This window comes from Danio rerio, chromosome 2, assembly GCF_049306965.1.
Source record: "Danio rerio strain Tuebingen ecotype United States chromosome 2, GRCz12tu, whole genome shotgun sequence".
NCBI classification, from domain to species: Eukaryota; Metazoa; Chordata; class Actinopteri; order Cypriniformes; family Danionidae; genus Danio; species Danio rerio.
Genome location: NC_133177.1, coordinates 12,164,481 through 12,191,247, shown reverse-complemented (window position 1 = coordinate 12,191,247; position 26,767 = coordinate 12,164,481). Strand labels below are relative to the sequence as shown.

Below are 26,767 nucleotides of genomic sequence, written 5' to 3'. Positions count from 1 at the left end.
TTCCAGTCTGAACAAGGCTAGTTTTAATCTATCGTAGAACAGTCCTTGAATCTGTCATATTAAGAATACAATTTGTTCACAGAAAAGCCACTTTTTCAGTGCTTCAAATAAAATTCATTTTGGTCTGAAGTAACATCACACTAGTTTGTTCTTTGATTTCATTTGTAATTATATCTGAGCCTTTACTATCACAAATAATCAGACCCAAAACAGAAACATCAGCATTTATCCTTCATCAAAAGTCTTACAAGGCTTGATTTTAAAGGGTCACGAATCACCAAAACACATTTTTTGAGATGTTGACAGTGATACACCGTATACTATGAAATCTAGACTTTACTACAACTATGTTAAGCTGCTTTGACACAATCTACATTGCAAAAGCACTATATAAATAAACATGAATTTTATTCAATTGAATATATTTCACTAAACGATAACTGGTTCTACCAGTTTGAAAAATATTTCAAAGTAACGTCAAGGTGATGAGATCACTGTGTAAATTGCAGCATAGAGATTAAATGTCTGTACTGGCTGTAGTAGGAAATCCAAATCAGACTGGAAGGGAGGTCTGACTATCTATAACGCAATAAAAATGACTTTCTTCCTTGGTATTCTTTGGTAAATCTGCATTGTGCTCTATGAACAATAGACAAGTAGGAGATAATGTATAGGTCAAATGGTCATTATCACAAAATGAACTTAATAGGATGATCAACAACCTGATGTCAAAACCAAGGGTATCGTTTCACTTACTTCTTTATTATTAATTAATTAATTTATTTATTTCACAACAAAGAGACACTGTACATTAATCTAAATTTCCCAATCATGAAAATTTATCTAAATTAGCCCAAAGGTAGTTTACATTAGAAGTCATCTCTTTGCCAGAAGTTACAGGCCGAAATACCAACAAATTACAAATTCCACATTAATACAAATAAATTAAACAAATATATTAATAATAATAATTATTTAGGGTAATTCCGCTGTGATGGCAACACCTAATAAATAAGGGACTAAGCTTAAGGGAATTGAATGATTGAGGGCAGTAATATGTGAATTCATGACAGCAATAAGGACTTTTTAGGTACAAGCACGCACCGTTTGCACTGCTCCATTGACAGCTTTTGTACCTTTATTTTGAAAAGTGTACATACTAATAGGGCTGCCAAAAACATTTATTTATTTATTTATTGATTTATTTATTTATTTGTTTGTTTGTTTGTTTATTTTACAACGAAAAGATAGTGTACAATAATCAACATTCCTCAATAATGTAAATGTAAACAAATTAGCCCAAAGGCAAGTTTTATTGGTGGTCGTCTCTTTGCTAGATGTTACAGAGAGAAGTACCAACACAATACTAACTCCACAATAATAAAAATAAATAAAACAAACATAACAATAATCCAACATGAATTTTACATGCTCTCAAAATTCTCCAGAACAGCACAGCTACAAAAAACAATTTGGTAGTGTGGTAATATTGAATTATTCATTCATTCATTTTCTTTTTCGGCTTAGTCCCTGTATTAATCTGATGTTGCCACAGCGGAATGAACAGCCAACTTATCCAGCATATGTTTTTACACAGCGGATGCCCTTCCAGCTGCAACCCATCTCTGGGAAACATCCATACACACTTATACACTACGGACAATTTAGCCTACCCAATTCACCTGAACCGCATGTCTTTGGACTGCGCGGGAAACCGGAGCACCCGGAGGAAATCCACACAAATGCAGGGAGAACATGCAAACTCCACACAGAGACGCCAACTGACCCAGCCGAGGCTCCAACCAGCGACCTTCTTGCTGTGAGGCGACAGCACTACCTACTGCGTCACTGCGTAGCCCAATATTGAATTACACACCGATAAATAAAATAAACAAGTATTTATATTGAAAAGAAACAGTGGCCATTTATAATACACATAGCCCCTGACAACCTGTCATGGAATACAACTGTTAGCACGTAACAAACAACTACACACGTCAGGTATACCCTTCTCATCTGTCAGACCATCTGCTCCGCATTGACGCTTTAATTTTCACTTCTAGTTACATTTTCTTCATTTTAAACATTTAGAAATAAGCTCAGTATTGGTTTCTGTTTGTATTTATCATACAGCAAATAATGATAAATTAGTTTGTTACTATCAAAGATATAGCAAAGCCCAAGAGTTTTGACAACTTCTACATTCTCTGAAATAAAGAACAAATTGTCACTAGAGAGGTATCTTTTCATACTTTTTATGTACTAATACACTTATTAGTATGTTTGCCAGTACTGGGTTACGGCTGCACTGAAAAAAAATTATTCAAATATGATTCCTTGGATTTACTAATTTTCTTTAAGTTAAGTGGTTTATTTGGGCTGAATTTAAACAAAAAAATTAAGCTGAACATTATTAAATTTATTTTGTTTGTTTGAATTTAACACATATAAATGGTTTGCAAAAATTTTGCAAACATCATTTCTTTCAGTGCAGAAGGTCATCCGCTATGTAAAACACATGCTGGAATAGTTAATGGTTCATTCCGCTGTGGAAACCCGTGATAAATAAGGGACTAAGCTGAAGGAAATTGAAAGATTAAATATACTAATATCTGGATCAATATGGACTTTTTAAAGAACAAACATGCACCTTTTGCACTGCTCCATTGACAGCATTTGAAAACCTTTATTTTGAAAGGTGTATCCTCGAAAAGGGGTACTAAAAACACGCAAAACATCAATGTAGAAAATTTCTGCTACAACCAAGGAGCAGGAAGCCACTATACCTTTGATTATATTTCTTTAGCTGCAGAAGAACAAGATCACCTCTTCTCCATGGTATATCAAAGTGTAACTGTAGTACTCCTGCACCTACAGACATGGGGCAGATGGTCAAATCACAGTTTGATTTACAGTATAAAATGTACATAAATTAGCTTACGGTAAAACTTTCTGCTAGCTAATACATTAAAAAAACAAGACTAATACACATCTAGTATGCATTTAAATTCGGCTACTTAGTTTAGGTCACAATTCATGGTAATAACAAACCATTAACTAACACTACTAGCATTATAAACTACTAATAAGCTGTTTATTAATAGATTTTAAAGCAGAAGTTGGGCTTAGGTTTTGGGTAGGATTAGGAATGCAGCATAAGATTATACTTTTTAACTATTGAGGAACAGTTATATCTTACTAATAGGCAGGTAATAAGCTATTAGTTAATAGCGTGAATTGTAACCTAAACTAAAGTGACTATTGCATTATTAGAAACTGGCAATAGGCATAGTTTGATTTGAAGAGCACTAAATAGAGTATTGCGAATAGTATGCTGTGAGTATTCATCTACGTTATCTCCAATCAGACAGTTGTTTGCAAAGTCGAACAGACTGCAGTGATCTTCAACATATGTAGCTGTTAACTGATAACACTGAAGGATGAGTTACACTGTGACCTCAAGGGAATGTTTGTAGAACGCATCGGGGAAAGGAACTCAACGTCTCCTACTTCCAGGCTTACACAAAGACTGATGGGACAGGTTTTGTTCTTTGGGCCTGGTTAAAACAAGAGTGAAATGTAGCAAAGCTATCAATCAACCAGTTAATACCTCTGTTTTGAGTATCCAAGGATTATGTGACTGGAGCACTTTTGAAAAGTGTGTGGGCTGTTTTTAATACAGGTTTTTAGAGACTACACGGTAAAACCCAAAAAGTTAAGGTAACTCAAACCATTTGGGGAAACCGATTGCAACAAACCATTTAGGTTCAAAAACGAATCCAAATGATCACCGGGAACTTAATCTATTTGAGTAAATGAAGCAATTTGAGCACAGTAAAACCCAATAAAGGAAGAGAACTCAAACCAACTGAGTAATGTAAAACTAGTTAGGTTAAGGCAACTCAAATTGTTTGAGGAAACAGATTGCAACAAACCATTTGAGTTAAAAAAAAAATGAATCTATATGATTACTGTGACCTTACTCCAATTTATGTTGTAAATGTGAGTTAAGTTGTAATAATCAATTAACTCATTACCTTCAACACTGAGTTCAAAACTCTTTTAAAATGAGTAGAAATAACTTTCAGTACATTTGGATTTAACCACACTTATTTTTCATTTTTATAAAGTTAACTGTTGGGTTTCACAGTGTAGGTTTTGAGATGAATTTGATTAGTTTAAAAAGGACAGTTCACCCAAAAGAATTTAATTACTTTATCATTAATTCTCCTTCAAGTGAATTTAACCTTGTTGAACACAAATGAAGATATTTTAAAGAATCTATGTTGCTAGGACCTATTAAATAATATACTTCAAAATACTATTGAAGTACACTTAAATAGGTTTTGAACAATGGAAGGGTAAATAAATATGGACCGAATTTACATTTTTGCATCAATAATCCTATTAAGTTTAAGTACCTCTACTTTTACCACCAGGGTAGGGTTCAAGATAAAAACAACAGTTACCATTAATTAATAAAGTATTACATGTCCAATTTTTGGAAAAATGTTCACTTTGTGATTGATAGTGTTGGGCAATAATGCGTTACTAGTAATGTGTTACTGTAACAGCATTATTTTGGACAGGAACTAATACATTACTTTTTAAGCATATTAGCTCCGTTATCGTTACAATATGATGTGTTTGTCTATTACATGGTAAATTGATTACCAACAAAATGAGATCTAATAGAGATTGCAGTCGAAAGCGATGTGTGTTACCATATTAAAATACCTTCCCTTGCACATAGAAGTGGATCAGGTTTTCAGATAAAAGAATTAACATGGCAAATCTTTTATGTGACAGAAGATGAGTCAAATCGACTGATACCACCACTGAATATCTTAACAACTAGTAGCACGCCCTGTTTTACAAAGAGCTCACCAAAGGCCTGTTGGGCCTAGTTTCATCTAATCACTTATCTAGGTACTATGGTAAGCAGAGGAAAAGTGAGGCAGCAGCAACCAAACAGTTCTGTGCTGCCTTCAGGGCTTTCAGAGTCCAGTTTGACTGCTAATGACATTTAAGGAGTGTTAAATGCTAATGTGGACATGCCTGCAGAGAGCCCTGCCTTTAGGCTGTAAGCTGTTTCTGTTTCTGCTTCCATGCAGGCTTTCAGTTTGCTTTCTAAATCTGAATATGCCTCCACCGAAACACAGAAATAAGTCAATATGACGTTGAAAGCATGCAAGCAATGATCAACACATTGGCTTCAAAAAACATGTATACTTATAACCAAGGACTCTGTGTCCTGCAAGGCTGTCTATTCCTAACTAATGAAATCAAAAGCACCAAAAGTATAAACAACACAACCAATAAAGGAAACAACACCTTGGGCAGCCAAAACAAACCAAGCCATAGACATAATTATGTAAACTTCAAACATTTGCTTGCATTGCTGGTAACATTTGTTATGTCTCAAATGATTAATTTTGCAACAATGTGCTCCAACAGACACAACATGACCCACTATCTGAGTGCCACATGATGAAAACACAAACTGTGAAAAGTAGACTTGTCCATATAACAGGTTGCTGTATTAATAATGATAGCAGGAAAAAATTAGTACTTAAATATATTGTTGGCCACTTTTAGAATGCAGGCTTTTTGTCTTGCAAGTTATCTTTGGCATCAGAACCAGAACTTGCTGGTAGAATGTTGCTGAACATTTATACAATTCATAGAAGTAAAAAGTTATTAAAAATGGCCAAAAAAAGTGGTTACAGAAAAACTGTGGCACTAAATCAATTTCTCTCTTTCATTCTATTCACTCATCTAAAGTTTTTCACCTTATCGGCATACTTTTATTAAACTACTAACAATGAAAGAGCAGAGCTAGCTTTTAATACATTTTCAATAAACAAAATCAACTTTTGTTTAATAAAAATCCTCCTCAAAATAAAAAAACACTTACAAAACTCAAAAATTATGACTAAAAGCCCAAAGCAACACTATTGCCTGAAATCAATAGTGCCTGCCTTTCAACATAAACAAAAAATGAACACAGTACTTCTTAAATTTTGACCTTCACACTTATCACTGACCAGTTCACACTTAGTTTTAATTTTACATTCAAAGACATTCACTTACAGGCAGAGAGATAGAGCAAGGGGGATGGGAAAGAGCTTAGTCAATGCAAAAATGCAAATATGTTTAAGTAAATGGGGTGTTAAGAGCCATAGCCATTGACACCATGTTAACAGGAGCCGGTGAGTGTCAAAGAATCTAACATGATGCTTCTGTACCTTTCATAAGCATCCAGGGTGTGGAGTGTGCCTCGACGAGTCCCAATGTAGACCTTAAGGCAAATCACTGAAAAAAAGAGACTCCATTTCCATAGTAAACGTCCTTCAAATATCCAAAAGCAACATCAAGGCTGTGTGTGTGGTAATGGTATTCCTTGTCCTTGTTGCGACCTAGCAGCTCCCTGGTCATGATAGTCCTGAGTCGGGGCAGCAATGCCTGATTCCAGGAACTCCAGTGAAGCCACCCTCTCTGTCCTGTACTCGGTAGATCTGGATACACAAACCCTCTAACACTCACATACACAAACAGCAGGCCCTCCCCCAGTTCCCGTTGCCCCCTCCCTCTTCTTGGCCATTTGCTCTGTGGGGCGAGAGGGGCATTCTCTCAGGACTCATTCATCTTGGCCCTTGCTGACCCCCTAAGGTGACAGATGCTGTTGTGGAGAGGGCCATACTGCCAGGCACGGTACAATAGAGGCAAGCCACCTCCATGCGCCACACGCGTGCTGCAGTCGCTATGCACGATGTGCAGATGCCTCGCTCTTGACATGACACCGGAGAACACAAAGATCTGCACTTGCAGATGGGGCAAAAGTGTAAGACGAAGGATCATTTTCTTACCCTTCTGCCGCTCCCCGTTTTATTGGGGCCATTTTACTGATAGGGCACACCAATGGCAAACTAGGGACACTTGCTAAAGAATGTGGGGTCAGTCCACAGTTTGTCCATCAGCCTTGCTTGCACTCATGGCCCTCCCCTCACTGAAGGTTGACGATTAACTGAGAATTTAGGCCCATTGTAAATAGCCGAATGGCAAGGACTCATCTGGTCAAAATAGCTTAATAGAAGATTGATGTTTTGCTCTTTACGGGATTGATCATTTCCTACTGCGTGCCACAGAGAAGAGGCTCAGAGGAAGTTGAGAACACAACAGTGATTTAAACGCAAATACAGGAGGATCGGGTTCGCCTGGTGCTTCAGGCTCTCTCTAACAATGACTTCATTTCTCATTTTCTCAACAGCAAAATATTGTGACTCGGTAGAATCTTGGGAAACAGGAATAGTAATTGAATGAATGAAATAAAAACAGGACTACTCCATTTGAACTGACACAATATGACTCATGTATGCAACACGCACCTCAAACACTAATCTTGCCCTATTCTGGTAATGTCACCACAAGTTTCATTAGCATGACCCTATCATTTGACTTTAGAGGTTAAATATACACTGTAGATTTAATCAACACACCCAAAGATCCTATTTTATCTGCAGTGAGTAGAGAGATTTGTTAATAATTGATAATAGCCTTGTCCATGAAACAAAAAGGTTACTTGACGCAACAGTTCAAAGAGTGTGCTGAGAACCTGACCAGTGAAATGCATTTGTCAAAGTTAAAGACACAAAGAATTTGTCAGGCAAACAACAAAACAGCCATGTCAACAAACCAAAGTATCAGATGGATTACAGGCAAGCACTTGATGTAATAAAGCAAAAGAATTTTAACAATAAAAAATAATTTTGCTGTGAGAATTTAACATTTTGTAGCAAAAGAAATAAATTTTGATCAAGCTGCACAGTATGTAAGCTATTTATTATGCTTTTTATATCTTTCGTTGCAGGACAAACACAACAGTTGGTCAAGATCAAGCTGTATACTTCTTCTCACCCCAATATGAATTAGTAGATAGGGGCTAAAGCAGTATGGGAGTCAGCTTTAAACAATGACCTCCCGCCCTCAGTGGGCTTTATTAGCCCCTCAGAGTCATTAATGCTGTCATTCCAGCTAATCTAGAGGCTTTGTCTAAACATTGTTTATTTTAATTGCAAGGTATCTCCTTAAGATATCATTTGGACCACACAATGTCCATTAATGTGTAATGAGGAATAGAGATTGGTAAATGCATTTCATTTGAGACTTCATTTTGTTTGTTGTGAAAGACTCTTTTTCAAGATTGAACGAGAAAAGATTTTTATGTATAGTATCGCAGAACAAGTTCATTCTTCTGTGTAACCTGAAGTGCCGAATCAAGTCTCTGGCTTTAACACTATCAGACCATAATAGGTCAGTGAAAAAGGAGAAAGAGAGCAAAGCAGGGATTTCCTTTGCTCAATTGAGCTTGTGGGTAAAACAAAAGATTCAGTGAGTGAGCTGGCCCTCCTCTCACCCATCCTTCAGCACTGCTTTGAGTCTCCAGCCTTGGGCACTGACAATGGGAAGTATCTTTTCCACTGCCACCTGAGAATAGATAAGTCATGTGGTGGCGGCTCTTTCAACATCTTCTGGAGTTCTGCTTTGTCTTGTTCTCTACTTCCTTTTGAGAAGTGCTACATTCTTAAGGTACAGCAAAACTGGCTCATTCCAGACAGAGAGCATCATTGTTTAGGTCCAGTGAGACAAACACTAATGGGTAAATCTTTGAACCGACAAAAGCCCAGTTTGTGGTAAACCACAGCAGGATTATAGAGTACAGAATCGGAGTTTTATACTATAATTCATCCTTGGTTTCTTTCTGGAGAAATAGTCAACTCAGTTCCAATGGGAAAAACATGATCCAAGCATTGGATTAATAAAAGTTCACAATGTAAGTACTAAAAAGTGTTCCTGGCTTTCATCCATAAAAAAAGTAAAACCAAAGAAGAAAAAAAGAAATGCAAAATGCAAGATTTGAAAATCTTTTCCTATACACTTTTCTGAGAAACATCTAATCTAAAGGTCAATTAATTAACAAAATGGATCTTAAAGATGTACAGTTAGTCAGAATTATTAGCCCCCCTGTTAATTTTTTCCCCAATTTTAATGGAGATAAGATCTTTTTCAACACATTTATAAACATAATAGTTTTAAATAACTTCTTTTCTAATGACTAATTTTTTTGCCATGATGACAGTATATAATATTTTTCAAGACACTTCTATACAGCTTAAAGTGACATTTGAAGGCTTAACTAAGTTAATTAGGTTAAATAGGCAGGTTAGGGTAATTAGGCAATTTATTGTATAATTATGGTTTGTTCTGTAGACTTAAAGGGGCTACTAATTTTGACCTTAAAATGTTTCTTTCTAGCCGAAAAAAACAAATAAGTCTTTCTCCAGAACAAAAAAAAAAAATTATCAGACTTACGGTGAAAATGTCCTTCCTCTGATAAACATAATTTAGAAAATATTACAAAAAGAAAAAAAAAATTACAAAGAGGGGCTAATATTCAATTCAATTCAGCTTTATTTGTATAGCGCTTTTACGATGTAGATTGTGTCAAAGCAGCTTTACATAAATGGTCATAGTAACTGGATCAGGGTAGTTTAGTTTTTAGTGTTTAAGTTCATTTCAGTTTAGTTCAGTTCAGTGTGGTTTGAAATCATGACTGAGAGTCCAAACACGGAAGAGCAAATTCATTGATGCGTAGCTTTACAGATCCTGAACCTTGCAAGCCAGTGGCATAATAATTCTGACTGTAGTTCCCTCAGTATTAATAATAACAAATACTTACTATTGGTTGCTCTCCAGTTGTTCCAAGCATTCCTGATTTTATTTATTCTGTTGAACATAAATTAAATATTTTAAAGTATGCTAGGGACCAATGCCTTTAACTGAAATCTGAAAAAAGAGGTCTGCTTATACTGGCATGTATAAACATAACAGGATATGTTGGATTTAGAACATACCAGTATATAGCCAAGATTGAAGTAAATTAAAACCTAATTACTGACCTTTCAGAATATCTCCCAGAACATTTTTTATAAGAACTTTTAAAATGTGATCTCTGTGCTTTTGATTATTATTTTTTTAACAGTTTCCTCAATGGGGTATATGCACATGGACTTTAATTTAATTTCAGTCAGCCATTTAATTCTTAATTTAATTCTCAGTCAGAAGCCCCTGCCTTCTGGTTAATTGTCATTCCACACAAAATCGCTGGGTTTAAGATCTGATTTCTTTAAGAAAACAGTAAACTTCACTGTCTGGCTGAGATATGATATAAAGTGGGTATCAGACCAAACAAGAAGCAATGCATTAAATTATATTGCTTCGCATCATGTCTTTAAAATATGGAAATTAATTTTACCACAGTATTTTGCTAATGACGGCGGCTGTGTTTAAGCACTTTGTTGTCTCTTTTTACACTTTAACAATTAAATGCATGTTTAAGTCTTTTTAACTGATTATATTTGAATTACATTACAACATCAATGCTGTAAGAGGAACCTTATGAAATGGAAAATATTTACATCCCAGGCCCAGCAACCATTTTTTGTTTTTAAAAGATGTCTAATAGACATCTAAACATAGTCGTGTTGGCTAAAACAAAGCTAAATTTGGGCTGTCAGTAAAAATGTAATAGACGTTGCAGAATAGGCCAAAACTAGAGTAGTCATCAAATAAACAGAAGCAAATGTCTACACAATGTAAAGTCTGTCTAATCTATTTGTATTGGGCTATTCTTAGATGTCTATTAGATTTTCACTGACAGCCTAAGTTTAGCCTTGTTTTAGCCAAGCTGTCTACGTTTAGATGTCTATTAGACGTCTATTAAACAGAAAATAGTTTGCTGGGATAAAGTTTTGACCGGAGGTTGGCTGAAAAACACTGTGCTTATAGCCCATACACCTTGCCCCAAAACTTTGGAAGTCACTACCCTATAATATGAGACATTACATTTACATTTAGTCATTTAGCAGACGCTTTTATCCAAAGCGACTTACAAATGAGGACAAGGAAGCAATTTACACAACCAAGAGCAACAATGAATAAGTACTAAAGGCAAGTTTCAGGTCTGTAAAGTCTAAGAAGGGAAGTGTTAGTAGTTTTTTTTTTTTTTTTTTTTTTTTTTTTTTTTTTTTTTTTTTTTTTTTTTTTTTGTACAATTAGTGTGATATTCAAAGAGGCAATTGCAGCTTAGGAAGTGAAGTGGAGACTAAATAGTTGAGTTTTTAGTCGTTTCTTGAAAATAGCGAGTGACTCTGCTGTTCTGATGCAGTTAGGGAGTTCATTCCACCAACTGGGCAGATTGAGCGTGAGCGTTCGCGAAAGTGATTTTTTCCCTCTTTGGGATGGAACCACGAGGCGACGTTCATTCACAGAACGCAAGTTTCTGGAGGGCACATAGATCTGCAGAAGTGAGTGCAGATAAGAAGGTGCTAGGCCAGAAGTCACTTTGTAGGCAAACATCAGAGTTTTGAATTTGATGCGAGCAGCAACTGGCAGCCAGTGCAAACGGACTAGCAGTGGAGTGACATGTGCTCGTTTAGGTTCATTGAAGACAACTCGTGCTGCTGCATTCTGGAGCAGTTGAAGAGGCTTGATAGAGTTAGCTGGAAGCCCAGCTAGTAGAGAGTTGCAGTAATCCAGTTTGGAGAGAACAAGAGCTTGAACAAGGAGTTGAGCTGCATGTTCAGATAAGAAGGGTCGGATCTTTCTGATGTTATAGAGTGCAAATCTGCACGATCGAGCAGTTCTAGAAATGTGGTCAGAGAAGTTTAGTTGGTCATCAATCGTTACTCCAAGGCTTTTCACCATTTTGGATGCAGTAATGGTTGCCCCATCCATCTGGATTGAAAAGTTATGGTGTAGAGTCGGGTTGGCAGAAACTACAAGCATTTCCGTTTTTGCGAGGTTCAGCTGAAGATGATGATCTTTCATCCAGTGTGAAATATCCAACAGGCAGGCTGAGATACGAGCTGGAACCGAGGGATCATCAGGATGAAAAGAGAGGTATAGCTGGGTGTCATCAGCATAGCAGTGGTAGGAGAATCCATGTCTCTGGATGACTGGTCCTAGAGATGATGTGTAGATGGAGAAGAGAAGTGGCCCAAGAACAGAGCCTTGAGGTACCCCAGTGTTTAGATGCTGTAGGTTGGACACCTCTCCCCTCCAAGACACCCTGAATGACCTGTCAGAGAGGTAAGATCTAAACCATTGTATAACAGTGCCCGCAACGCCCAGTGACTCAAGCGTAGATAGCAGGATCTGGTGGTTGACAGTGTCAAAAGCAGCTGACAAGTCCAGCAAAATGAGGACTGATGATTTAGAGTCTGCTTTAGCCAGTCTGAGATCCTCCACGACCGAGAGCAGGGCAGTCTCAGTTGAGTGGCCTTTCTTAAAGCCGGATTGCTTGTTGTCCATGAGATTGTTTTGAGTAAGAAAGTCCAGGACTTGATTGAACACTACTTTCTCCAGAATCTTGGCCATGAATGGAAGCAGGGATACTGGTCTGTAGTTTTCAAGTAGCGTATGGTCCAGGTTGGGTTTCTTTAGCAGTGGGGTTACCCTAGCCTGCTTAAATGTAGTGGGGAATAAACCAGAGTCAAGAGATGTGTTAATTATGTGAGTCAGTGTTGGTATGACTGCAGGAGAGATGGCTTGCAAGAGATGAGAGGGAATGGGATCGAGTGGACAGGTGGTTGCATGGCTAGATAGCACAAGTTTGGACACCTCAGACTCAGAGAGCTGAGAAAAAGAGGTGAGTGTGTGTGGTGTTGGTGTTGTATCTTGCGTGTTTGTTGTAGGTGCAGCAAATTGAGCACTGATTTTTGCAGTTTTGGTGCAGAAGAATGTAGCAAAGTCATCAGTAGTAAGTGTGGAGGATGCGGGTGGAGGAGGAGGATAGAGGAGGGAGGAAAATGTTTTAAAAAGTAGGCGAGGATTAGTGGCATTGTTGATTTTCAGACGGTAATACGTCTGCTTTGCAGAAGTAACCTCAGCTGAGAAAGAGGACAGAAGAGTTTGGTATGTTAAGAGGTGTGCAGGATTTTTAGTTTTCCGCCAAATTCTCTCTGCAGCCCGAAGTTTTGAGCGATGCTCACGGAGAGCATCCGAGAGCCAGGGTGCAGGAGGACTGGCACGGGCTGGCCTGGATGCAAGAGGACATAATCGGTCTAGACATGATGCTAGTGTGGAGCAGAGTGTATTAGTGGCACTGTTCGAATCAAGTGCAGTGAGTTTGCGAGATGGAGGAAGAGAGTCTGAAACAATGGTGGATAGTCTATTGGGTGAGAGAGATCGTAGGTTTCTGCGAAAGGTGACCAGTGTTGGAGTGTGTGGCGGCTCAGGAGTAATGTGGATGTTGAGAGACAGAAGGAAATGATCAGATATTTGTAGTGGAGTTACTATTGTTTGATCAGTGAAGCAGTGTCGTGTGTAAATAAGGTCTAGCTGATTACCCGATTTGTGGGTAGCAGAAGTAGGTGCTCTTTTTAGGTCAAAAGAGGCAAGCAGAGTCTGAAAGTCTGCAGCTTGCGGTTTGTCAACGTAAATGTTGAAGTCACCTAGCACCAATAAGGGAGTGGCAAAATTAGAAAAAGATGAGAGAAGAACATCCAGTTCATCTAGGAAGTGACCTAATTTACCTGGTGGGCGGTAGATGACAACCACATTTATGTAGAAGGGGTGGATAATGGTGACTGCATGGAATTCAAAGGAGCTGATTGTTGGCAGGGACGGTATCAGAGTAAATTTCCATTCTTTGGAAATTAGTAGTCCAGTCCCACCCCCTCTCCCTGTCTGACGAGGAGTGTGGGAAAAAGAGAAATTAGCAGAAAGAGTAGCATGTGTAGCAGTGTCCTCCGGCCTCAACCAGGTCTCAGTTAGAGCCATGAGATTATAGTCAGAATATGTAGCTATGGAGGTAATAAAATCAGCCTTGTTAACAGCTGATTGACAATTCCAGAGGCCCACGGAGAGAGAGAGTTGTGAAATAGTAGATACATGTATTGAACGAAGGTTGTGAGGATTACGCCTGCAGCGTACCTCCCGTGTTTTGCGAGTGTTAGTAACAACAGGAATTAGAAAACACATAATAAAAGTGCACTGACAACAAAAAAAGATAAGTGTAAAGTAAAACAATAAAGTAAAGTACTCAAGTGCTTTGTCGGTGTCTTTGCTCGGTGGAGTCGCGCAGGTAGAGTCGATGGTCTTTACCCTCGTCGGTCTTCACACGAGGCGGTCTTCACACGAGGCTGCCGCGACCGCTGCCGCGGTGAACTAGTTGTTTATATAACCCCTAAAGCACTAGCTGATTGAATTCAGCTATAACCTTTCGATAACCTATAACCTTTCGACAGCTATAACCTTTGCATAACCTTTCGAGGTATTTAAATCATCTTTGAAAGCACACTTCTTTAGATATATCCGTGAGGTGTGCTTTTTATGTGTTTTATATCGACTGGTTATACTGTTACATGATATTGTTTTATTTCTTTTATGCGTAAAGAGCTTTAAAAATATATATATTTTTAAAAAGGAGCTATATAAGATCACCCTTTATTTTGATGGTCCGTTCGTTGAGTTTAGACACATTGCATCTACATGGCAACTAAGATATAAGTAGACTCTTAGGTTGGGGTCAGGGTTGGGGTTTGGGTTAGTGTAAGTTGACATGTACTTGCGAAGTTTCTTATAGTCAGTTAAATGTCTGCTGAAGAAGTAGTATCAACAGATATTAAGCAGTCTACTAATACTCAAATGGACCATCAAAATAGAGTGTTACCCTATATGAAAATCTATTTATGAATATCATTATCTGGTTTGCTTTGTTCAGTGTGAAAAGAGTGATGGAAAGAGTGGTTTGGCCTCTTTTATGGGAAGCCTTTCGAGTGCAGGATTTCAGAAGTGTGATGAAATTCTAATCCTAGCATGGTTGTAAAAACAACTGAGAATCACATCGATGAGGTGATAGCGGAACGTGATTTTAACGCAGTGACAAATGAGCATCAGCTGGGTAGGAGGGAGAGATGGAGGTGTCAAGTGCCACAGCTTATTGTGCTCTTCAGGAGCTATCTACTCAGTGTCAGAAAAAACAAATCCACCTTAACACAGGCCAATTACAACAGCCTGACAATGTCGACGTCACGTGAAAGCCAATGCTACCGTGGCACGTTCTGCCTCCCTGACCACATAAGGTCTATTCCGGGCATGAGGCGTGGGGTCTCACGCCGCTTGTCACACCGCTGGCAGGTTGTTGTTCCTTAAGCCCTGCGCTCATTTGCCTATTAAAGCCTTCTCACGGACTTCCTGCTGAGGTCCTGAAGTGCAAATCGGGGCTTTTCCAGCGAGGCCAACATGAGCCAGGGTTTTGGAGATAACCTCCTCCACTTGGCCACACAAACCAAGGGGGGAAGGGAGGCATGGGGGAGGCAACACAACAAGCTGAAAGCCAAAGCTGAAATCGGCAAAGGAGAGAAAACCCTGACTGGTCAGCAAGGGATTGGCTGGCGGGGGGTGGAGGTGACAGCCTGGGGAGAGGATTAGTCCAGCAGTGGACGGGGGTGGTGGTGGGCCAAGGTTAGCCAGGGTTTAAGGGGGTGGAGGCCTGGGAGGATCAACAAAAGGAGTATTTGGGCAGATGAAGAAGTCATCATCATTAAGCCACTGGAAGTTTACTGTCCAGTTATAAAAGTGACTGGAAAATGAGAGGGGCAAGAGGGCAACCCCGAGGTACGGTCAGCAGACTGCAGCGGGATGGGATCGTGGGAGTTCTGGGCTCATTTATTAGAGTCAGAAATGGGTCTTTGTGTGAGCGAAGCACTGATTAGAGTGTTGACCTTGCCGCACATTCATCCAGAGTGAATTGCTTTAATTTAACCTTCAACCAACTCCTGCACTTAGACAAATGCTTTACGTCGGTAATTAACAAAGGCCCCTCTGGAACCTCATATTAGTGCAATTAAGGAACGCTGGCAAAGGTGATTCACAGATTGAACTATATCAATTAAAGGCCATTTTTAGAATTTTTTAAATTCGTTGGTTTTGATTAATATTAATGACTTCATTGTGCATGTGCTTTTGTTTCAGTTTTAACATTTAGATTGCCCTTTGTCATAATCTAAATCTTATTTAAAGTAACATTTTCGAACACTGTTAAATGTAATATTTAATAAATCCAAATTGTTTGTGGATTTTAGCACTTAACCTGACTGCTCTTAGACTTTTTTGGCAGATTGTTATTCAAAATGGAAGTCGCATTGAATAATTAGATAGAGGTTAACGAAATGACTAAATCCAATGCATATCTTCATCTAGTAAGCGTTCCCAATGATCTGCACAAGTATTAATTCTTCCATGCGAAGCCTCCACTACATTTTTACAAAAAGTCTTACAAAAGTGTCCAAACAACAAATAACGACACCAGTATTGAGAGTTATGTGCAAATATTTTTCAACGTAGGGGAGTGCATTCTCAACAATAAAACAATAAGACCTAAAAATCTATGGTGTCCATGGGAGAATTAAGTGCCTCGATACCATGACAACAAACAAAGAGCTCAATATGGGTAAAAACCAGCAAAGCTACTCTGGCCAATAAACCAGAGACCTGCCGATGAACCCAGCCCTGCATTTTACAACAGACCACAGCTGTTATTCACTAGGGACAATAATAGTTCAACTAACAGGTTAAATTCATTTCTTTTTCGCTGTGTGATTTGTTATTTGTTTGCAGTTATGTGCTGATGACCGAATCCCATTTGGCTCAATCCCATTTGGGATTTGACAAATTGAATTATTTATGTTTTAATTTAACATTTGGTAAACGCGCACATTTACCTCATGGTTCCTAATGGTTTGTTTGTCCGTCTCTTGTTCTCTTGATTAAATGGCCATTATAGTCTGAGATTTTACTTTTTACAGTGTAAAATAGGGTCTTGTTTAATGGCCCTGTGTCACATGAAGCACATATTATCAAAACAGACAAGCCTTATCAGGTGACAAGGGCCAAAGAGAGGTCAGATGTGCTTCCTGACACAATTCCTCCTGCTTTGACGCTTCATCCATCATTATTCGGGCGAGGAATGGCACTGCTGGTCAAGAACCGATGATTCACGTTGTCGTTCAACCAGATGCAAGTGAAAACAAATGCTGAAGAACTATAGCAAACGTTTTATGACGACACAAAAGTTAATCCATCTGTTTTAGTATGAATTTCAAAACGTTAAACACGAGAAAACAGTTTCTCAGCACTGTTTGATTGAATCTTTGCTTCGCTGATCTTGCACATCTGGTTAACTGATAATGGTCAACCACAATTTTACACCTTTCTCTCAAAGGCAAAGTGTTGAAACCACATGTTAATGCTGAATTCTTTCCTTGTTAGTATAACCACAATTATGTTTATTTTTAGGTGGAGATCTATAAAAAATTAAAATAGAAACAAACAGTTGCTCTCATGATCTGCTTATTACTAGAACCAGACAGAATCTGTGGACGTCTTTTGTTATTTCTGCAGGGAATTTTAGTAAAAACCTGCGGATTTCTGTGAAATTATTTTGGGAGTATCATAACTCAAACCTAATATATGAAATAAACAATAATATCTTTTTAACTTTTATTTAATGTTTAAATTGCAAATCCAATTATATTCACTTTATTTGGTAAATAAAGCAAGTCTATCACATAATATATCTACTAAAAGAAGATATTACTGTACAAACTGCATTGCACATAAATCAGATGAACATTTTCACATTAGTCAATAATATTACTTTAATTAATTTAAAAACTGAATAAATATAGATTTACACACATTTACTCAAGTAAATAAACAGAATTAATGATGGGCTAAAAATCTGCGCGCACAGATTCTGGGTGGGCCTACTTATAACTGATAAATGGTTGATACTTATATCCTGATGTTTTGTCTAAACATATTTAAAACCTTTTAAATTTAGGAACCACAAGACTATAAAGTATTTAAAGTTGCGGCTGGAAGGGCATCCACTACGTAAAACATATGGTGGAATAGTTGGTGGTTCATTCTGTTGTGGCCACACCTGATAATTCAGGGACTAAGGAAAATGAACGAAGACTATAAAGTGCAATATGAAAATAGATGTTCATTTTGAGATTTGCCAAAGATTACACTTAACAGTGTTAATAAATTGTGTTTAATTGTTACTGTAACCTAATCAGGGATGCAAGCAAACAGACTAGGAACAAACCTATATATTTAGAATAAATTGAAGAACATTTTCTGAAACAGTGCAAGGTTGTGTCCAATCGGAACAACATCTGTAGTTTTTGAGCATTATAAACTAGGGCTGCACAATATATCGTTTCAGCATCGATATGGCAATGTGATCATTCACAATAGTTACATCGCAGCAAAGGCATTATTAAGTCTGATTTATGGTTTACTTGCATGTGTTTTTGCGGCATGAAGATTTTAAACGCATTCAAGCATAAGAAAATTGTACCATTTGTAACTTTAATAACGATAATCTTTATTGAATTGCTTATTCGATGAAGGCTACACAGTGTTATTTACATGTGATTATTCAATTACTGTACCTGAATACAGTAATTGAATACCTCAAACAAATGTAAAACACTGTTTCTTTCATTTGTATCTTTTTCTCTATTGTATTTACCTATGTTCGTAGATTGTATCTGTATTTATGTTTTTTTTTTTGTTTTTTTGCATAATTCACTCCCCTACAGAAACATCCTAATCAATCTAAAATAATTCAGTCTTTCCAAATAGAGATATTCAAGTCATCTGGTGAAATTCCGCAGAGAGGGCTTGACATTAACACCTGCCAACCAGCCAAATGCAGTTAGATTTCATCTTTAGCAGGTTAAGGCTGACTTAGGCCCCGTTTACACTAATGCGTTTTTGTTTTAAAACGCATAAGTTTTGCTACGGTTACGCCATCCGTCCACACTACGCCGGAGTTCTCGAGCACCGAAAACAGAGCATTTTGAAAACGCTGGAGAGGCCGTTTTCATTCTAAAATGCTGCTGCTCCGTTTCAGTGTGGATGGGAAAACGCAGACATCTGAAAACGGAGGTGGGGCTGCTGAGATTCGCTACCTGATTGGGGCTTTAGTGTCATTGCGTATCCTTCCCTTATTTCTCAAGCACCTATCACATGACTATAACACATGGCTTTAAAGCTACCTGAAGACAACAGACCAGCCTTCACTGTAAACAACAACACAGACACAACTGGGAGCGTTGTTTGCACTATTGTCTGTTTTAGGCACCATTGGGCAGTTATTCATTTGTTACGTTTAGTAACAACTCGACCTCGTCTTCTGTTCACAAAAATACCTCTCTTACTTTCTTTGCCATCGCGTTTAATTTACAACCAGCGTTTGTTGACTAACAATAACCAAATGCAGAGCGAGATGCATGCTTTCTGTTTATACTAGAACGCGCATGCCCAGAGTGCGCGAATGGTCACGTGATATACGTTTTTGGTGGCGTAGTGTGTACGGAGATATGTTCAGAGACGCTAGGTGAAACGCTAGTGTTGATGCAGATCGTTTTTGATCTAAAACGGCATTTTAAAACTAAAACGCACTAGTGTAAACGGGGCCTTATACTTCTGTGTGAAGCGCACGCATATGCTTAGGTGCAGCCTTCGCGTGGTCGCACCTCTCAAGAAATGCAACTACACATCGCAACGATGCATACTAAGCTGACCAACCAGTGATTGGTCAACTAAGCTGATCAACCTGTGATTGGTCAGCTTAGTAGCGCTGCCGAGTATGGGGCAGACCAAGAGCCGCGCAAACCCATTGGAGCGAGTACTCACTATGGAAACTGTTGTTTTGTGTTTACCTTATAATTAACGTTGTTGCACGACTGCCGGTTTCCGCCTCTGAATAAGCGAATTTTAGCAACTTGCACAAAAAGGTAGCTTTCAGAAAAAACAAAACATCAGAGAAGAAACTTGACACAGAGGACCACAAATAGAGTGCAGATGTATAAATGCACAGCAATGGACAAGGCATGCACAATGGGTCACGGCGATCACTCGACACAGAAAAATAAATCAGGTGTTAGAAAGCCACCCTCATTAGCCACTTTGGCTGGTTGAAAGAAATTTTTTAATTGCCAGTGCTGGCTTATCACTTAAGATTAGAATTTTAGTTTATGTATAGTTTTATGTATAAAACTTGTGTTTAGTTTTAGTGTACTGCTCTATATAGCTTGTTTTGACACATTGTTCAAATTTTGTGGCAAGGAAAAACTAGCTTGGTGCTGGCCAGAAAAAAAGGGCTAAATCGTTAGTGTTGAGCCCTAAAAAATGTCATGTGAAATAAAATTAATTGCAATGCGACACTGTGCAACCACAACCCATTTGAACATTCTTATAGAGTAAGGTCATAGACGACACACAAATAAAAGATAAATGAACGATGAGGCATAAAATAAAGATATTTCAGAATGCCCAAATCAAATTTATGCATTTAAAATATATTTTCTCAACAACAAAATTGTGGCTAGTGAACATGGCCACTTCTAGAAACATTGGAAAACTACTAGAAGTAGTTAATGTCAAAAAAGTTAATGTCAAGTCCTTATTGCAGAAAAACAAAAAATTGTAATATTCGATTTTTCGATTGTGCAGCCCCATTATAAACTGTCAAATTGAATTGTCATAAAATTAGCTTTAACTTTGTATCTTTTGACTTTTTCAAATTCTTCAGATTATACATTTTATGAGTTCTCTCTCACTAGACTGCTTTGATGACAACCAAAGACCCAGTTAGCACCTGTTTTTAGATGTGTTTTGGTCAATCAGATCACAAGTTGATGGAGACACACTCTTTGTGTTTACCCCTTTTGACCACTTTTCTAATTTCTTTGAAGACAGGGTTTATACGTAAGTGTATGGTAATGTATTAAGTTTTTGTATAATATTGATAAAATGTAATATTTACATGCATTTGGCAGATGCTTTTATCTAAAGAGATCTACATAGCATTAAATGTACACATTGTTATGGCAATCCCTGGGAACGGAATACACACATTGGCATTGCTACATTGTAAAAAGCGATTAGTTGACGTTTAAAAAGTGAGTAAACCTATTTGACTTATCTTAAAAAAGGTGAGTAACCCAAACAAAGTAAATAAACAATGTGCAGAATTACAAAAATAAGCTAAGTCAACTTAAAAGTTCCAAGTATAAATGGGTTTACTACATTTTTAAAGTAAAACTTTTCACTTTTTAAGGCAATAGATTTACTCTTTTAAGTGTTAACTAATCACCTTTTACAGTGTAGTGCCATGCTCTACAACTTCAGCCACAGGAGAAGCTTTTTTACATTTGAAGAGTTTAGATGCAGTTGATGGAGACACACTCCTGGTGTTTTAACCTCTTTTGACCACTTTTCTTTGAAGACAGTCTATGTGTGAGTATATGGTCCTGTATTAAGTTTCTGTTTAATATAGATCAAATAAGCTTGGAAAGTTCATATTTACATGCACTTGGCAAATGCTTTTATCTAAAGAGACTTATATTCCATTAAATGTACACATTGTTATTGCAATCCCTGAATTGAATTCACAACCTTAGCATTGTTACACTGTGAAAAGCAATTAGTTGACATTATTTTAAAAAGTGAGTAAGGGTGCTTTCACACCAGTGAATCGATTATTTTTTTCCAAAAAAGCGATTACAATTTTTATATTGTTGAACTTTGTTCTTGGTGCAGTTCGCTTTCACATGGCAAAGTTTCTAAATGGACCAAAATAGCTAAAACAAGTACGAGTAAACTCTCCTCACATTGGTCAGTTTCAGGGTTTATTTTCCAGAGTTTCAGCTGTCAAGCATCCCTATTTTAATTTATGACAATAAGCAATGAGACATTATAAGCGAAAAGCTGTGCTTTAATTTTGAATTTTGACACGCACAGACGTTGTCACTAAATATAGAGCAGAGGTAAGACTTTCTCATACACAGCAGTTGGCTTATGCATTATAGGCTTTACATTATAGAAATAAATAACATAAACTACTGCAGTTTACTCATCATTCTCTCTTCATATAGCTGTATATGTCTATTACATATCCATAATACACTGTGATATAGCCAGACTCAGATCATATTTTCACTACAATCGATCAGCTCCAGAGGTCGCTTCAATAGAGACAAGACCACGTCATTCAGGCTATCTCAGAATGATTGTTTTGGTGTGATTGCTGGATTCACATATGCCAAACTAACTGCGCTAACTGGGCAAACAGGTTCCGAAACAAAAGTCTAGGTGTGAAAGCATCCTAAACCTATTTAGTTTTACTAAAAAAAGGTGAGTTACGAAAAAAAGTCAATTAACAATATGCAGAATTACAAAAAAAAAAGCTAAGTCAATTTAAAAGTTCCAAGTTTAAATGGGTTTACTCACTTTTTAAGTAAAATTAACTTGTCACTTTTAAGGTAACAGGTTTACTCTTTTTTTTACGTAAAGCAACTACAGTAATCACACTACAGTAGATCAAATAAGCTTGGATAATTTATATTCACACACATTTGGCAGATGCTTTTATTTAAAGAGACTTACATTGCATTAAATCTACACATTGTAATTGCATTCCCTGGGAACTGAATTCACAACATTGGCATTGCTGCACTGTAAAAAGTGATTAGTTGGCATTATATAAAAGTGAGTAAATGCATTGCTTTTAAAGAGATTAGTTTACTTTACTTTAAAAAAGGTAAGTAGACCAATAATTTTTTTTAAAAGATGTACAGAATTGCAAAAAAAATAAGTCAATTTAAAAGTTCCAAGTGTAAATGGATTTACTCTTTTTTTTAAGTGAAATCAACTTGTCACTTTTAAGGCAACAGGTTTACAATTTTTTTAAGTAACTCGTCGTGTTTTACAGTGTAGTGCTATACTCTACTATTTCAGCTACACACTCTCAGAAATAAAGATACAAAATCTACCACTAGGGCCGGTACCATTTCAAATGTTACATTTTTATTCCTAACAGGTCGTTAAAGGTACATATTAATGCCCCAAAAAGTACAAATGTGTACCTTATAGAAACTTAAAGGTACAAAAAAGAATCTTAAATGTACAAAAGTGTCCCCTAAAGGTACGATTGTCCAGCTGTTTGGTACAAAAGTGTACCTTTTGAAAAGGTACCACCCCAGTGACAGATTTTATAGCTTTATTTCTGAGTGTGCAGGTAAAGCTTTTTTACATTTAAGAGTTTAGATGCAAAACTCTCTAATGCCAAGTTCAGACTGCGTGATTTTAGCCCCGACTTTGACTCGTAGAAAGTTTTGAGGAATCGCAGACCAACGCCTGAAATCACAAACAAATCGATGCTTGTTCATGTGAGAAAAAATTACACAGTGTAAACTATCAAAGACACAATCTGAGAGAATCGTTGATGAGACCGGTGTGATATTTGGCTTGCTAAATATCTGGAGCTGTCGGCAATTCAAAATCAAGCTGTGTGAAATGCGTTCTTATTGAAAATAACATTGACGATTACCTACAACCAATGAAAGCAGCATCCACAAGTATAGGTATCTGCAGACCAAAGAGAGATTGTGGGAGAAGTTTTTTTTTTTCGGTCTATTTGGACCCAAGAAAACAAATGGAAATTTGGCAGGAGCACCTGTGTCTGTTTGATATGTCATCTGAGCAACACCACAAGTGGGTCAAAGAAGAATAAAGTTGAGGACAAAAATTGCTAATTCCCCCAGGTAAGCAAATTAATTACATTTTCTACCACACTAAAGGTTTCTTTCTCATGAAAAAGTTAATAACAAAATATACTACGTGTTATCACTTTGTTTACACTTCTCACATGTGTTTGGTTGTGAGAAGTAGTTTGCGTCAAAGTTGTTAGCGATTCTTCCTATTGTAAAGTCATGCAGTGTGAAACTCCCTGTTGCCAATCCATCTTGCAATGTAAACACAGCAGGAGCGGAATGGTAACCCAGATAGTCATGCAGTGTGAAAACATCTGTGATGTGACTACTGCCATCTGAAATTTCCTTTTAAAATGTGTGCTTTTTTATCCTCATATGTTTGTGTTCAGTTATTTCCCTTTTAAAGCAATCAAAACAAGCTTTTCATTGTTATTAAAGTTAAATAACTGAACCACACAGGAGTCGAAAATTTCAGATAGCCCTTAAAGTGTTTTGCATCTAAACTCTTAATTTGAACGAGCACAAAGAACAACAGAATATGAAACAGAGGTAAGCAGCTTTAGTTTATGTTAAACACTGTTGGTTTGTTTTAGAACCGGGGCTGGTCAAACAACTTCAACACCTTCTGTAGTGTTTTAAGAATGAGGTTAGTAGGTCAAGAGTAGCTGGTCATTTGTGGCTGTTTAAATGCGTTCAAACACGAGTGTCTACACTAGGGCTGGGCAATATGACGGTACATATGTTTACGACAAAAAAATTTGTAAACCATAATAGATTTTTAAAAATTCAATGTAAAGAGTGACAAGTAAATAAATGGGTTTGGCTAACTCACATGCAGTGAGGCTGAGCAAGAAGCTGCTCATGTGTCTGAGGGAAGCACTGACTGGAGCACTTAAATTTAGATCAGGTCAGCAATCTGAAGTTAACTTTTACCTTTGATTTAGGTTAACTGTTATGGATCACTGACTTGAAACTGAAAACATGACAACGGAACACTGTGTACAATATCCCTCAGCAAGTATAACAGTCACTTGTGTAACATTACAGCCCCTGTTGATTTATTCACAAAAATGAAAGAAAACAAAGTTCTACTTGGAAACAAAGCATCAATTGGGGTCAGAAAAATCACAAGTCTGTTTTAAATTTATTGTGAAAAGCTAACACTTTTGTGAAATATGTTAATTAACCAGTAAATTAGGTAAAAAAGTGAAGCCTTTTTCATTTCCTAAGTATTTAAGTTTCATTCATTCATTTTCCCTTGGCTTAGGGCGTAGTCACACTATGTACAGTTGCTACGAACCGGGCCAAAGCATGCTTGTTCCCCTTCCCGTCTCCCCCGACGGCACACTCACACTACAATCGGGCCTGGGCAAGCTTACGTCATCGATGCTGTGCTGTTCAGTAAGCCCTCTCGCTCAGCACAGTGGAGATTTCTCTAGTTATATCGCTTTAGTCCTTAGGGATGCGGTGAAACGCAGTCAGATATTTCGCCGAACAGACCAGCTACTTTTGATGCTCATAAACAATCATCAAGCCATCGTGCTGCAGGAATTAGGAGATTTGCTGAAGGTGCACAGCTGTCGTGCAGTGAGAGGTTTGCGTATTTAATAAACGATGGCAGTTTGCGTTCACTGAACAGTAAGAATGATTAATAAATCCATATGAAACAGTCCCTTAAAAGTCACGTCTCGCTTTTAGTTTCGGGCTTTGCACAAGTAAACCGCGCTTAGGCACACCTCTTCCAACCGGGCCAAGCCGGCCAAGTGAACCGTGCCCGAGCCTTTTTCAGCGCACTCACACTTCTCAAACGATCCGGGAAATGGGCCTGGGCATGGTACGGATAGGACAGTGTGAGTAGGCCCTTAGTCCCTTTATTTATTAGGGCTCACAGCAGAATGAACCACCAACATGTCCAGCATATGTTTCACACAGTGGATGCCCTGCCAGCTGCAACCCATCAATGGGAATCACCCATACTCTCTCACATTCACACACATACACTGCGGCCATTTTAGTTTATTCAATTCACCTGTGCATGTTTTTGGACTGTGGGGGCAGGCCCGACCCTAACCAATTTGGCGCCCTAGGCAAGATTTCAGGTGGCACCCCATCACATCGCAGTAAATTACACTGCTAGTGTACATATAGTCATAAGTAACTAAATAGCTTTTTGATGAACGTCAGATACATATACCAATGCAATTAATGTTGTTGCTGAATAGATTAATATTATTAATTATTATTATTAGTTAATATTTACTACTTTAGTAACTGTTTGTGCTCATTTAAGAGAAAATTTGTTATGTTTAAAATAAAACACGCAGGACGGACATGTTTACATATTTTTAAGTGTATTTGTCTGCTTAAAAACACATCGAATCACCAAAGTATCCCAACTTTCGCTCATCTCTAAATGATGTGAAGAGAAGCTGATCTGGGAACAGTTTATCATACGGAGCGCGTCCGTCAGTCAGCATCCATACACTGAATTCAGCGGTTGCAACAATCGACGCTTAGCTTTAATTGAAAGAACGTGAATGCAGACGTTTTTATATTCATTTTAACATGCTTTCAAGCCCAAATAAAGCGAAAGCATAGGCCTAATTATCTTGATCAGCTCTTGCAGTTCTATCACATCTGAGATCGGCTCAACTAGTACTTTCACTTTTCATATAGAGATTAAACATACGGGGGAAATATGGGAAAATTAAACGTGATAGCTGGCAAAACGGGAGGGTTGACTGATATGTGTCATGCTAATTGTTAATGGCGTTCAATCAATGCTTGGATGCAGCAAAATAATCATTTTTATTGTAACATTACCTCTGTCTTTGTCGCATTTTTCTTCCTCTTCTTTTCTTTTTGCCTCCTCTACGCACCAGGCAGTTTAAGGCATTTTGACATGTTGAGCTTGTTGACCAATCAAAAAAACTAACACTTTGTAGCAGGTAAAGTCTAATCATTCAAATGGGGGTGTCTTAGGTGATTAGGCTATATTATCATTACTTAATACCACTACTCCTACTAAGTAGGCTTTGCACTGTGCAGTCAATGTGGGCGTATTATGTTATAGGTCATAATACCAACTAATTTTAAGAACAGTGAAAGTTACACTTTTTTTTTTTCTTTCC

The 26,767-nt window shown here is 37.6% G+C and overlaps 2 protein-coding genes across 5 annotated transcripts in view; both read right to left on the bottom strand.

Moving 5' to 3' along the window:
- The window catches only part of greb1l (GREB1 like retinoic acid receptor coactivator), a 148,650-nt gene that overhangs the window by 70,711 nt on the left and 51,172 nt on the right, over positions 1-26,767 (bottom strand). Inside the window, exons 1-2 of one of the 4 annotated variants that reach the window (NM_001362307.1) lie at positions 6,249-6,495; positions 2,787-2,871 (exon numbers count right to left, since the gene is read on the bottom strand). The exons of 1 other annotated variant lie outside the window; for it this stretch is intronic. The gene's annotated coding sequence lies outside the window, so the exon portion shown is untranslated. Of the gene's footprint in view, positions 1-2,786; positions 2,872-6,248; positions 6,521-26,767 lie in introns of those variants that run through there. 2 more of the 4 variants (XM_009298040.4, XM_021466912.3) reach the window with 2 other exon arrangements.
- LOC141377798 (uncharacterized) lies at positions 9,133-14,149 on the bottom strand. The gene is made up of 2 exons (XM_073923490.1): positions 13,596-14,149; positions 9,133-13,514 (listed from the first exon to the last, which is right to left on the bottom strand). The coding sequence occupies exons 1-2, from the start codon at positions 14,041-14,043 to the stop codon at positions 11,146-11,148; spliced, it is 2,817 nt and encodes a 938-aa protein (XP_073779591.1). The 5' UTR covers positions 14,044-14,149; the 3' UTR covers positions 9,133-11,145.